The sequence below is a fragment of the Sarcophilus harrisii genome, chromosome 6 (genome assembly GCF_902635505.1).
Source record: "Sarcophilus harrisii chromosome 6, mSarHar1.11, whole genome shotgun sequence".
Lineage (NCBI taxonomy): Eukaryota > Metazoa > Chordata > Mammalia > Dasyuromorphia > Dasyuridae > Sarcophilus > Sarcophilus harrisii.
In genome coordinates, this window is record NC_045431.1 from 254,681,085 (window position 1) to 254,695,271 (window position 14,187).

The window sequence follows — 14,187 nt, forward strand, 5'->3', positions numbered from 1 at the left end:
AATGTAAGATTCTAGAAAGGGGAACTGGGACGTGTGCCATAGCACATGAAATAAAGGAAAAGAAGTAGCTTGAAAACATGGGCTCTGGAAACATAAGACAAAAGTTTGTCTATGACAGCTGAGGATCCTAGGGTCTATCTAAAGTCATGGTGGTAAGAAGGTAATGATTATGTCTCAAGAGGAGAAACATGGTTTGGAGACAGATGGGTTTTATCCAGGTTACACAATTAATGAGTAATAAATATTTATGGGTTGATACACTGAATATTTTTCTCATGAATGTTAGAATGTTACTACTTAGCTTTGCAGGTATAATACTTCTCAAAAAGAAAGTGAGTAGTTTGTAGAATTGGGAATTCCTTACACTGGAAAAGTCACATGCTCCTGTGTTTCTTCCCAGGTCACTTTGGAGCTGACAGCAAAGTTCTCCAAGGAATCCCTCAAGGAATGAGCTCTCATAAAGATAGTTTAGTCATTGTCTACTTGACCATGCTTTTCTTTGGAGTTTTGGGGAACATGTCCCTTCTTTGTCTACATGTTCATAAATTCATCACTGCTCACAAAAAAACACTCATCAGCTTGATCATCATCAATTTGGCTTTTGCCCATGTCTTAATGATTGTTTTCAGGAGCATCCCTACAATAATAACCATTTGGGGATGGATATCTTTCCTAGATGAAACAATGGGTAAAATCTTAAATTACCTCATAAGAGTGACCCGGGGCCTTTCTCTTTGCAGCACCTGCCTCCTCAGTGTCTTCCAGGCCATCACTATCAGCCCCAGCAGCCTTAAGTGGGTGCGAATTAAAACTAGAACCCAAAAGTATATTCCTTCCTGCTGTATCCTCAGCTGGATTTTCAATCTTCTTCTTGATACTGTTGCACCTATGAATTATAGTAGTCCAAGAAACAGGAGCAATGAAAGATGGAGGATTGGACATATTTCTTTTGACTTGCAAGCCATGAGTATTATAAAAATTTTAATTTGTGAGTCAGTTGTTGATGCTCTGTTTGTGGGTCTCATGGTTGGATCAAGTGGATATATGATGTTTGTCTTGCACAGACACAATCAGAGAGTCCAACACATTCGCAGCATCAAGTCCACCCTCAGAACATCCCCTGAGACTAGAGCCACCAAAGCCATCCTGATGCTGGTGGTCACATTTGTCTGCTTTAATTCAGTCAGTTCTCCTTTTGTTATTTATGTAGCTTCTGCAGCAGAAACCAGACACTGGGCATTACGTTTCACAGTTGCACTTTCCATGTTTTATCCAATAATCAGCCCTTTCATGCTCATAGGCATTGACACCCAGAAGCCCAGATCTTTTGTTTCTCTCTTATGTTTAAAGAACTCCTCTCAGGAAGGACTCTCCACTTGAGAAGATTTGCTGGGGAAAATGGAAAAACATGGACATAAATTAAAATTAGATTAACAACTCAAATGATATCACAAAATGAGCTCAAAATGGATAAGCAACATTCATGGAAGAAGTCATAAAAATTGGAGTATAATGGGAAAAGTCAAAAGTCACAACAATGGACAGAGGTAGAACTCTCACCAAAACAAAAAAGAGAGTAGATCATAAAAACAAGAATCCCACTACTCCACTTCTCTTTCCACAAAGTGAAAGAATAGTAACAAAGGGACAAATGAAAATTAGTACTTTTCCTTCCCCTATAAATTTGTATACCCTACTCTTAAGCATATAGCCCAGTGAGACCAATGTTCAAAAAAAGGCCTGATATACATCAAAACATTTATATCAACATTTCAGGAAAACAAAGTCAATTCCTATCAAGTTGAAAAGGTTTTTCAAAAAGTATGGCATATAAATGTAAAGAAGTAAATATTGAATACATATTAAGCAAACTAAATAGAATATTTAAATATTATGTAATATTATTAAAAGATAAAAATTATGAATATAATAAATACAGAGAAAGATAGGAAGATATTGATGATATTGTACAAAGTAAATCGAACCAGGAGTGCAAAATGACTATAATTTTGTAAGTAAAAAGAATAGCATCCAAACAATTGAAAAAATTATGTGAAATAATAATCACCAAGATTATTCACAAAACAGATATCTAAAAAGGTATTTCCCCCTGCTTCTTTCTTTCAATATTTATTTGAAACTAAATATGATAAAAAACAAAATATAGAAAGACAGAAAAGGAAAAAAAAAAAAAAAAAAATGTTGTCATGTGCCCAGCAGAATATCAGAGAAGTTTCAAAATATGTAACAATAAATTTTCATTTTAAGAAAGCATATATAATAATAGAAGACATTGTATTTATGACTTTCCATCAATTCTTTATTTCCTTGTAGAATATTCTTTTGTTCTCTAATGTGCAATTTTTACTTTATTCTTTTTTCCCCTTTCACCCTACTCTATCTCCACCCCAAGAGGGCTACATTTAACCATAGATTTAATTATATATATATATATATATATATATATATATATATATATATATTCACAACCAGACACATATCTATATGCACATATGTATAACTACATGCATACACACATATATACGCACATGTATACATATATAAACATGCATCTAAAACAATATTAATGTGGTTGACATATAATGTTGGTTTCTCATTTGATCGAACCTTTAAATTTGACTTTATTTGAGATCAATGATAACAAGCCCTACTTTTTTTTTTTCTAATAAATTCTTTTCCTGATTTTTATTATTGTGTTTCTGTATATCTCTAATTTCCTATTACTGCTTTATTTGTACTTTAGTTCCACTCTTTAACTTGCCTTGCTTTTATTTAATTTCCCCTCATCCACAGACCTCTCCCTTATCTTCTCCATCACTTTTCTCACCCTCTTCATTCCACTCCCACTAATCAAAATATTCTTCTGAACCTCACCTTAACCTATGCTATCCTTTCCTTCCTTCTTAATCCCTTTCCTCTCAATCTATATACCTTGTCCCACTTCCATAAGTCTACACACCCTCTTATACACCACCTTATCCTATTCTCTGCCTCCTCCATATTTTTTGATGTTACTATACAGTTCATGGTGTGTGTGTGTGTGTGTGTATACATACATAAATACATACATATACATATATATGTATGCATGTATAAGTGTAGGTATAGTTAGATGTAAATCTCCTATTCTCTTTTTTATCCATTTCTGATATGAGTAGAACTACCAACCTTCCTCCCCCATCTAATGTTTTAATATCATTTCTTTTTCTTCTTCTGACCCTCATTTAGCTAGCACAATTACTATTTTTAACCTTTTCCTAGACAGTTTTGCTTTTTTGAGTCAAATCATACTCAGCTCTCAATATTTCTTTTGAACTACACAATTACTGATGATAATCTTAAACATATATCTTACATTTTCACATGTTGACTCCCTTGATATTAATTTTTGATACTGGCTCTTATGTGTCAAATTTTGTATTGAATTCAGATTTAGTTGAGACAAAATCTTTATAATCTGCAAATTCACTGAAAGTCCAATTTCTGGTAAATATTATGATTCATTTTTCTAGATATGATATTTTTGTTCACAAGATTAGTTCTTTTGATTAACAAAATGCAATATTCCAGGACCTGCATTCTCTGATTATAGCTATATTGTATAATTTGGCTAAGTTTTTTTTTTTTCATTTTTATTCTCTGTAATTTCTTTCTGAATGTAGGAAAAGAGAAAGGGATATACTGGAGAGTATAGGTAGTATAAAAACTATTTACACAGAATGATAATTTATATTTTTATCAATAAATTTTAAGCAAATATTTAAAGAAACTTCAAAAGATAAATTATTAGCCAGTTACTTCCTATTGCCTCTGGAAAACAATATGAAGTCCTCTCTTTGGCCTTTAAAGTCCTATACAACCTGGTCTCAATCAAGCTTCTCACTCTAATTAGATATTATCCCCCCTCAAGTCTCTACTACTTTCTCCCTTCTGAAAAAGATTGAGGGAGCTTAAGCTCTCAGCTACACCTATGTAATCTCCATCCTCCTTTCTTCAATTTGTTTATTTTGATAACATAAATAATTGAACAGCTCTCAGATCCACATGGTCCCTTACTCTGATATTTTATGGCATTTGCATCTAATCAAGTGTTATTAATGTAATCATAACAATGTAGAGCAACTATTTAAGAAATTCCTAATATTCAGAAAACCATTTGGCTGTCTGCCCTAATTTATATGTTCTGTATTTCCATTTAACCCTTGGCTTCTTTACATTGCAGGAAAAAAATCAGAATACAGAAAAACTTAAGAAGTAAATAGAGTATAGTTTAGTGGCTGCTACAAGGTGTGTACAAGGAAGGGAAGTTGGGGAAGGAATCAAAATTTTGATATCTCCAAGAATCCATGAAAAGGAAATTATAAACCCATAAATTCAGTTGAATTCCTTTTTCTTCTATCCCTGAAATGCCCACCTTGCCTTCTCTCTTCTCTATAACTCAACTCATTCAGTTCCAACTCCTTCTCAACTATTCCCCCATTTTGCTCTCCATATATTTCTATTTTTAAATGTTAAAGAGTGATTCAATTTTACATTCTGGTTCAAATATTATGGTAGCACAAATCACTCATATGAGAGAGATGAGAAGTAATGGTAGTCCTCGTGAATGCAAATCCTAAGGTAATAGATTTTCAACACCATTATAAAATGTATAACTGTCATTTTAGAGTGATAAATGAAAAAAATTCACTGGGATCAAAGTACAATCATTCCTGCTCTGTCAATGTACTGAAACAAGAGAGGTGTTCCTCCAACAAAAAGTTCATAAAAACTAGAAAGAGATAAAGACAGTTTGATTGTAAATGGGTAAATCATGTCATCTCAAAGAGCTATACCCTGGTTGACCCCAACACCAGACCTAGGGAGTGCTGACTGGGCATACATGATAGGAGGAAATATTGGCCTCCATTACACCATATATGGAAGTTACAAAACTCATATTCAGGTCATGACGAATCTCCATCATAGACACAATCCCAACAAAGCATCAGTTAAGAGAATCTTAAGTTATCCCCTGTAGAGGTCTCTTCTTTTTTATAATATGAAGGTTCTCTGTGGGCAGGTTTCTTGGGGAGGTTTTCTGGAGGCAGCCTTAGTTTCGGTTCAAAGTAATAATAACCCCAAATACAGCTAAGAGTTAAAATTCAGTCCTTTATTGTGTCCTTCAAAGTCTTGACCTTCAGCCCCTAGGTCCCTCCGAATGTCTCCAGCCAGCACAAAGGTGGAATATGGAATGAATCTGTCTCCACCTCCGAGAGTGGGCTTCTGTCCCTGGCCCTGAGAGTTTCTTGCTTATATGCTATACACTGAGTACACATCAATCATTATGTCACTGGGAAAGGATTATTTGTTGTAGGATTAAATCAATTCTAAACTAGATTTAAACATCGTCTCCTCAATTCCACTTAGTACCTTGTTTCAAGTTCTGGCTCATAACATCTCCTCCTAGGATCAGATCAATCATACTGAACCAGGCTAAATTAGATAACTATTGTCTCTATCAATTCTAATGACTTAACGCTTTGTAAGGATTCCAACAATCCCCAATTACACTAAACAAGACACTAAAGGAACTTAATTGGCCCTGCATAAACAATATTCAGTGATTCTTATGGAAGAACTCACCAGGAGCTCTTTAAGTACCCTTTCTTCATCATATAACAAGCACCCAGTCTCACTCTTTCTTAGAAAAATTTATTGGACCTAGCTCAAACCTCCTCAGGGCAACTGAATTTTAATCTTTCACAGTTACATTCAGCCCACAGAAATTGGCAAATTCTATAAAATGAGGTTTTATTTTTTTTATTTTGTTATTTTGTCTATACTTTGATGAGACAGATACTTCAGCAGATAGAGCTTTGGGTCAGGAAGTCAGAAAGACAAATCTGGCTTATGACACTGATTGTATGAGTCACTTACCTCTGTTTGCTTTAATTCACTAGAGAAGGAAATGGCAATCCTCTATCTCTTTGCCAAGAAAATCACAAGGACAGTATGAGTCACAAGGTCACAAAGAATTGGGTATGGTAGAATGACAACAAGAAGATTTAGGAAAGTGATGGAGAAAATGTTAAGAATGCAGATTAAATGTAAAAGTGGGCCATGAGTACATTTTTCCCAGATAACCTCCTGTTAACATTTAGCAGCACCTCCTTGCAATAACCTTACAACTTAGAACTTTTAATATTCCTCTCAACAGGCAGGGAACATATCTTTTTGGGGGGATACTCACTAATGTACCTCTGGAGAGTCTCATTAATCAACAGAACATGTTGACAGGAATTTTCATCTGAGGTAAAATTTTGTTCCCAATTCAAAAACACCTCAAATTCCCTGTTCTGTCAAGTGTTCCTCTTGCAGCAAATGACACAATAATAATAGCTCTTGGGGGAAATGAGCTCAGACTCTGCTTTTCCCTATAATTCCAGTCCCAGATATGCCCCATACACACACTCATGCAGACACTTCAGCTGTTCTATCCCGGGCCCTGGCAGCAGAGAACAATCTGGTGAGTGATGTGGGAGGCCTTAACCTCAGATACAGAGAAGGGCAAAAGAGCCAGAGACCAGGCATCTAGTCTCTCAGTTCTAGAATGAAGAAAAGATGACAAGGAAGAGTGACTTAGGGGACACAGGAAGGACATTGTGACTGTGCTAGGCCCTTCTACTCTGAGTTTGGGAACCACGACTGCCACTTTCTACTCTCCATTCCTTTAGGTAATCTTCAGCCCACTCTTCATCACTAACTTCACACAATAGGATGCAGCATAAACTTTATATTTTGGGAGGGGAGAGAAAAGAGATGGAGAGCTCATTTCTGGCAATGGGGTACCCTGTTTCTTTCACAACATCCTCTCAGTGTTAGTGTAAAAGTTTTGGGTCAGGAAGTCAGACAGACAAATCTGGCTTATGACACTGATTGTGTGAGTCACTTATCTCTGTTTGCTTTAATTCACTAGAGAAGGAAAAGAGAAAGGGATATACTAGAGAGTATAGGTAGTATAAAAACTATTTACATAGTTTTTATATCTCAAGAGTTTGCTATGGATTGCCTAGAAACTTTATTGGTACCTCCTCCATATGTTTTCTTTTTCTCTCTGCCCCATCTAGTTCTCTCCCTGGCTCCCAGCCATTTAATAGTATTCAGAAAACAAACATCTTTCTTCTTATATTCTACAAATTTCTCTTGATAAAGAGGAAAAAATCACAGTCTCTATCTGCCTCCTTGTCTATGCAGGCAGTGGCAGTAAAAGCTTCCTGATTTAATGGGAAGGGCACTCCATTTGAGGTAGGAGTACCCAGGATCAAAAGTTTTTCATTCACTTTCATATCCTGAGCCTTAATTTACTCATTGGCAAAAAAAAAAAAAAAAAAAAAACTCACCACACCTCCAAAATTCTCCCTGTTCAGAGGAGGGAGCTTCTAGGGGCAGAAAACTATGTATCAGAATGATCTTTGTATTTCCCTAAGGTCTGATCAGTCCTTCATAGATAGAGGTTATAAAAGGATGCACTGAATTAGACTAAGTTGGCTAAGTTCATATAAAAATTTAGAAAGCTTGTAGATAAAAAAAAATGTGGAAAAAAATAATAGCATAACCATCTTTGGTTGAAGAACAAAACAAGGATTTGTTATCTTTTGTTTCAATGTGTTTGAGGATTAAGTAGTTACATAGGACACCGTTATTTTTCTAATATTAAAGACATTTGAATATTACAATCTTTCAGAGGAGAAAGGAAAGAAAGGGGGAAAGAAGGAAGTAGAGAAGGAAGGAAGGAAGGAAGGAAGGAAGGAAGGAAGGAAGGAAGGAAGGAAGGAAGGAAGGAAGGAAGGAAGGAAAGAAGGAAGGAAAAGGGGAGGGAATAGAAGGAAGGAAAAGGGGAGGGAATGGGAAGGAAGAAAGGGAGGAAGTAAGAAAAAGAAAGGCAGGGAAGACTTAGGGAATGTCAACTACATGCCAAGCACCATGGGAAAGACTTTATTACTATGTTTTCACTATCATCTATTTGATATTCACCTTATTTTGTGTCATATTCTCATTTTACGGATGAGAAAACTGAAGATCTTATTTAAGTTACTGTTGCAGGGTTAAAAAGCTATTCTTCGTCTGAGAATAGATTTGATTTTGTCTTCCTGCCTCCAGAACTAGTCCCTTAACCACTGTACCACTTAGTTATCCACATATGCAGTGGCAACTAATCTTGCCTTAATAATGGGAGTTCATTTTTCTTTTGTGTCATTTCTTTTTTCAGCAATCTCGGTATGTAAAGAGCTAAAGCTGAGAGCAAGAAACAAGGTCAGATGGCCTAGGATACATAAATAATCAGAGGAATAATCATAAATAACATTTATAAAGCACGTTAAGGTTTACAGAGCATATACTATCTCACTTGACCCTCACAGCAACCCTAGAAGTAGATAATGTAGGACAGGATATTTTTTGCAATTCTCAACACACTTGAATAGCACAACTTTTCAAGGAAAAAAGGAAAGAAGGAAGTATTTATGCAATGTCAACTTTGTGCCGGGCACTGTGCTAAGTATTTTATAGATGTTCTCCTTTGGTCTTCAAAGAATAGTACTATTATTGTACTCATTTTCTAAATTATGAAAGCTAGGAAGGCAGAGATTAGCTGATGTTCTGAGGGTCACACAACTAAGTGTCAGGAGCTACACTTGAACTCGAGGCTTCCGAAACCAAGTCCAACATTCTAACCATTGTATTTCCTCTAGGGAAGTCATCTGGGAAAAGGGAACATATAGAAGTCTTCCCCCAAAAAAATCATACTTTGTTAACAGGAGTGTCACAAAAACAAGGCAGCTGGAGTAATTCCCAGATGCTGAAATTTAGAACATATAGACCACACTTCTAGTCATTTGGTTGACAGAAATAAGGCATGTTTAATTCCTAGTTTTGTTCATCTAAACCTGGGATTTCATGGGATCAGGAAGCTCTGAGTATAGAAAGACTCTCTCCTGATTCAAATCAGTCATTCACCACCATCTTGGGGTTTTCTAGAAAAAAATAACTGCCTTACCCAGAGTCTCACAATTGGGGATTGAACTTAGAATGACCTAATACCCAGAGCATCTTCTATCTAAAGATGCTTTCCAAACCCAGAAAGCAAAAACATCTACTTATATATATTTGTAATATATATTTATTTATATAAATTATATATATATATATATATATATACACATATATACACACTGATTGTGGGTCCATATAAAATGTTTATATAGGTAAGAATATATATAATGCATATCACGTATATTTAATGCCATGTTTTTAAAAGATTTTTCATTGTCACCATTGAGCATGTTTTTCCATGCTTATCTCCTTCTAGCATGTTTATTTTTTACCATTGCTTTCTCTAAAAGCATGCTTTTTGAAGTTTATTTGAAACATGATTGATTTTACCTCCACATGAATCTTTATGTAACAAAAGTAATTTTTTCAAGTAACTTATTGTGGAAATCAGCTTTGCAGTATGTTCTATTGTGCTCTACCATTCAGTGGGTATTATGTTCTATGTATTTTCCTACTCATGATTGTAAACGTTGTATTTCCCTTCATCCTGCTGTGTTGTACCCCTTAGGTTTTCTTTTTTTTTTGCTCTTATTTTCCTCTTTACAAAGAAGGAGTTAAAGAACACTTACACGAACAACAACGAATTATGAATGATACAATCTTTTTCTGCTTCACTGTCCTATCAACACTGATCACATTGTTTCATTCTTTCTTTTCTTTCTTTCAATCCATCTGTAAGAGTCCCCTGCTTCCTAAAATAAACTATTTCATTTACAAAACTCTCTCAAACATCTGACCTCATGTTTGTGCCTCCCTCTCCTTTCCCCCAAAACTACCCATTTGATAGGTTTAAACTGTTGAGTTTAAAGTATTCCAAACCATGCTTGGTGTGTATATGTATGTGAAAGAGGTTGTATGAAAATGTTAAATTCTTTTATCCAGTTCAGATAAAAATGAGGATTATCAAATGCTTCAGTGCTAACTCCTTTCATTATTTCTATATATTTTTAATATCTTACATTACTTATATATAATGTATCCATTAACTATAGAAAATGTATGTTTCCATATGACTTGTGGAAAGCATCGTGGAATCCCCATGTTTAGAGGGGAGATACAGATAAACATTTAAGTAACCTTGACCAACTTTCTCTCCAAGGGAATCTTTAATTCCTACCTGAGGGCAATCATCTAGAACACACACACACACACACACACACACACACACACACACCTTTAAGGACCTGAATGTGAACAATTCACCAGCATTTCTTGTCACTAACCCTTTAAGAGAGAGCTGACACCTGCAGAGTTTACTCATTCTCATCCAATTCTAGTTACTCAAAACACCATCAAAATAGCTTTACCGTATATGCTCCAGGAAGTGTGCTAAGTAATAGTAATAAGGGTGAAAGCATCCAAGTCTCTGTCCTCATGGATCTTACATTCTAATGAAAGAACAAAAAATAGATTTCACAAAAGGGAAGCACATGAAGCAAAGGAAAAGAAGTAGATTGGAAACATGGACCCTGGAAAGATGAGACAAAAGCTTACCTGTGACAGCTGAAGCTCCCAGGTCTGTCCAACATCTTGGTTGTAAAAAGGTGATAATCCTGTCCTAAGAGGAGAAATATGGTTTGGAAACAGATGGGAAGTGTTTGATTTCTAAGATACATACCTGATGAATAGTAAATATTTGTGAATTGATACATTGAATACATGTGTCATGAATACCAGAATGGCCCTATTATCTGGGAAGGTTTACCACTCTTCAAAGAGAAGTTAAGTAGGTTGTAGAATTGGGAATTCCTACACTGGAAAAGTCACATGCTCCTGTGTTTCTCCCCAGGTCACTTTGGAGCTGACAGCGAAGTTCTCCAAGGAAATCCCTCAAGGAATGACCTCTCATAAAGATAGTTTGGCCATTGTCTACTTGACCATGCTTTTCTTTGGAGTTCTGGGCAACATGTCCCTTCTTTATCTACACATTCATAAGTTCATCACTACTCACAGGAAAAGACTCATCAGCCTGATCATCATAAATATGGCCTTTGCCCATGTCTTAATGATTCTTTTCAGGGGCTTCTCTACAATAATAACCAATTGGGGATGGAGAGCTTTCCTAGATGAAACAATGGGTAAAATCTTAACTTACCTCATAAGAATGACCCGGGGCCTTTCTCTTTGCAGCACCTGCCTCCTGAGTGTCTTCCAGGCCATCATTATCAGCCCCAGCAACCTTAAGTGGGCACAAGTTAAAACTAGAACCCAAAAGTGTATTCCTTCCTGCTGTATCCTCAGCTGGATTTTCAATATTCTTCTTGATACTGTTGCACCTATGAATTATAGTAGTCCAAGAAACAGGAGTAATGAAAGGTGGAGGATTGGACATATTTCTTTTGACTTGCAAGCCATGAGTATTATAAAAATTTTAATTTGTGAGTCAGTTGTTGATGCTCTGTTTGTGGGACTCATGGTTGGTTCAAGTGGCTATATGGTGTTTGTCTTACACAGACACAATCAGAGAGTCCAACACATTCACAGAATCAAGTCCATTCTCAGTACATCCCCTGAGATTAGAGCCACCAAAGCCATCCTGATGCTGGTGGTCACATTTGTCTGCTTTAATTCAGTCAGTTCTCCTTTTGTTATTTATATAGCTTCTGCAGCAGAAACCAGCAACTGGGCATTACGTTTCACAGTTGCACTTTCCATGTTTTATCCAATAATCAGTCCTTTTGTGCTGATCACCACTGACACTCAGAAGCCCAGCTCTTTTTCTTCTCTCTTATGTTTAAAGAACTCCTCTCAGGAAGGACTCTCCAATTGAGAAATGTTAGGGAAAAGGAAAAAATTGGGCATAAATTAGGGTAAGATTAACAACTCAAAGTATATCACAAAATGAGCTCAAAATGGATAAGTAATCTGAAGGTAAAGACTCGCATCATCAAAATACAGCAGGATAATAGGAGAACTGATGATTCCCAACAATGGAAGCAAGTCAAATTTTTACCAAAACAAAAAAATTGAGTTTGTCATAAAACATAAAAAATTTAAAAACAATAATCATATAATAATAATCCTATAACTGCAATTCTCCTTGCATAAAGTGAAAAATTATAAAGAAAGGTACAAATGAAAAATAACACTGCCCCTTCCCATATAAAATTGGATTCCCTGCTCTTAGGCATATACCCCAATGAGACCAATGTTCAAAAAAAGCCCAACATACATCAGAATATTTATAACAATATTTCTGATTGAAGCAAAGAAAGGAAACAAAGTCAATTCCCATCTACTTGAAAAGGTCTTTTTTAAAGCATGGCATGTAAATGTAATGAAATAAATATGGAATTCATATTAAACAAAATAAATGGAATATTTAAATATTATGCAGATTACTATAAGGTAAAAAAGTCATGAATATAATAAATGCATAGAAAAATGGAAAGACATAGGTGAAATTATGGAAAGTAAAGTAAATAGAACCAGGAGTGCAAAATGACCATAAATATGTAAATAAAAAGAATAGTATCTAAACACTTGAAAAAAGTTATATGAAATAATAATCACTAAGACTATTCACAAGGCAGAAACCCAAGGTATTTCCTCCTGCTCCTTTTTTAATATTTAGTTAAAGTTAAATATAAAATAATAAAAATATAGACATCCAGAAGAAAGAAAAAAACCACAATATTTTCATGTGCCTAGCAGAATATCAAAGGGGATTCAAAATATGTAACAATAAATTTTCATTTCAAGAAATTATATATAATAGAAGACATTATATTTATGATTCTCCTTAGATTCTTTACTTCTTTGTAGGATACTGTTGTCTTCTTTGTTGTACAATTTTTTCTTTATTCTTTATGCACCTTTGACCCTGACCTACCACCATACCAAGCAGGCTACCGTTAAGCAGAGATATAATTATATTATACATATATATTCACATCCGCACCCAGAGACATATATCTATATACACATCATATCTATAAGCATACACATATATATGCACATTTATATACATGCATGTAAAACAATATTACCATGGTTGACATATAATGTTGATTTCTCACTTGATTGAATCTTTAAGTTTGACTTTGTTTCAGGTCAATGATTACAAGAACTCCTTTTTTTCCCCCAACAAATTCAACTCCTGATTTTTGTTATAGTGTTTCTGTATATTTCTAATTTCCTATCCCTGCTAACTAGTTCTACTCCTTAACTAGCCTTGCTTTTATTTAACTTCCCCTCATCCATAGATCTTTCCCTTATCTTCTCCACTACTTTTTCCATCCTCTTGATTCCACTCCCTCTAATCTAAATACTCTTCTGAATCTACCCTTTCCTTCCCTCTTAATCCCTTTCCCCTCAATCTACACACCTTGTTATACTGCTATAAGTCTACACACCCTCCTATTCCTATTCCCTGCCCCCCATATTTTTAATAGATTTTGATAATACTATATACTTAATTGTGTGTGGGGAGCATATACATATATAGATACACATGTATATATTTGAAAAATATATATATATATATATGTACAAGTATAGATGAATGTAAGTATATATATATACCAGCCTTCTTCCCCCATCCAATGTTTTCATATCATTTCTTCTGACCTTCATTTAAATAGCATAATTACAATTTTTAACCTTTTCCTAGATAGTTTGGTTTTTTTGAGTCAAATCATACTCGGCTCTCAATCTTTCTTTTGAACTACTCAATTACTGACATCTTTAGACATATGTCTTACATTTTTACATGTTGACTCCCTTGATATTAGTTTTTGATACTGACTCTTATGTGTCAGATTTTGTATTGAGTTCAGATTTAGTTGAGACAAAATCTTTATAATCTGTAAATTCACTGGATGTCCATTTTTCTGTTCAATATTAGGGTTCATTTTTCTAGATATGATCTTTTTGTTCACAGGCCTAGTTCTTTCAATTAACAATATGTAATATTCTAGGACTTGCATTCTTTTATTATAGCTGCTGACAAATTCTAAACAATTCTAATTGTAGCTAAAGCATATTTGAATTGTGATTTTTTTGGTTTGTTTCTTATAAAATTTTCTTTTTGTTCTGGGGGTTTCAAAATTTAGGAATAATATTCCTATGTTA

At 34.8% G+C, this 14,187-nt stretch overlaps 2 protein-coding genes across 2 annotated transcripts; both read left to right on the forward strand.

Annotated features, from left to right (window-relative positions):
- The first annotated feature begins 432 nt into the window (after positions 1–432).
- Positions 433–1,380, forward strand: LOC100917460 (vomeronasal type-1 receptor 1-like). The gene has a single exon (XM_003774358.3). It carries the CDS (start codon positions 448–450, stop codon positions 1,378–1,380), a length of 933 nt encoding a protein of 310 aa, XP_003774406.1. The 5' UTR covers positions 433–447.
- Positions 1,381–6,414: 5,034 nt separating this feature from the next.
- Positions 6,415–11,884, forward strand: LOC100917203 (vomeronasal type-1 receptor 4-like). Its single transcript, XM_003774357.2, is given in 3 exon segments — positions 6,415–6,432; positions 6,434–6,529; positions 10,904–11,884. Coding segments are annotated over 3 exon segments (1,095 nt in total).
- The last annotated feature ends 2,303 nt before the right edge of the window (positions 11,885–14,187 follow it).

Coding starts and splice junctions, on each gene's coding strand:
- LOC100917460 (XM_003774358.3), top strand. CDS start 448: ATGAGCTCTCATAAAGATAGTTTAGTCATTGTCTACTTGACCATGCTT.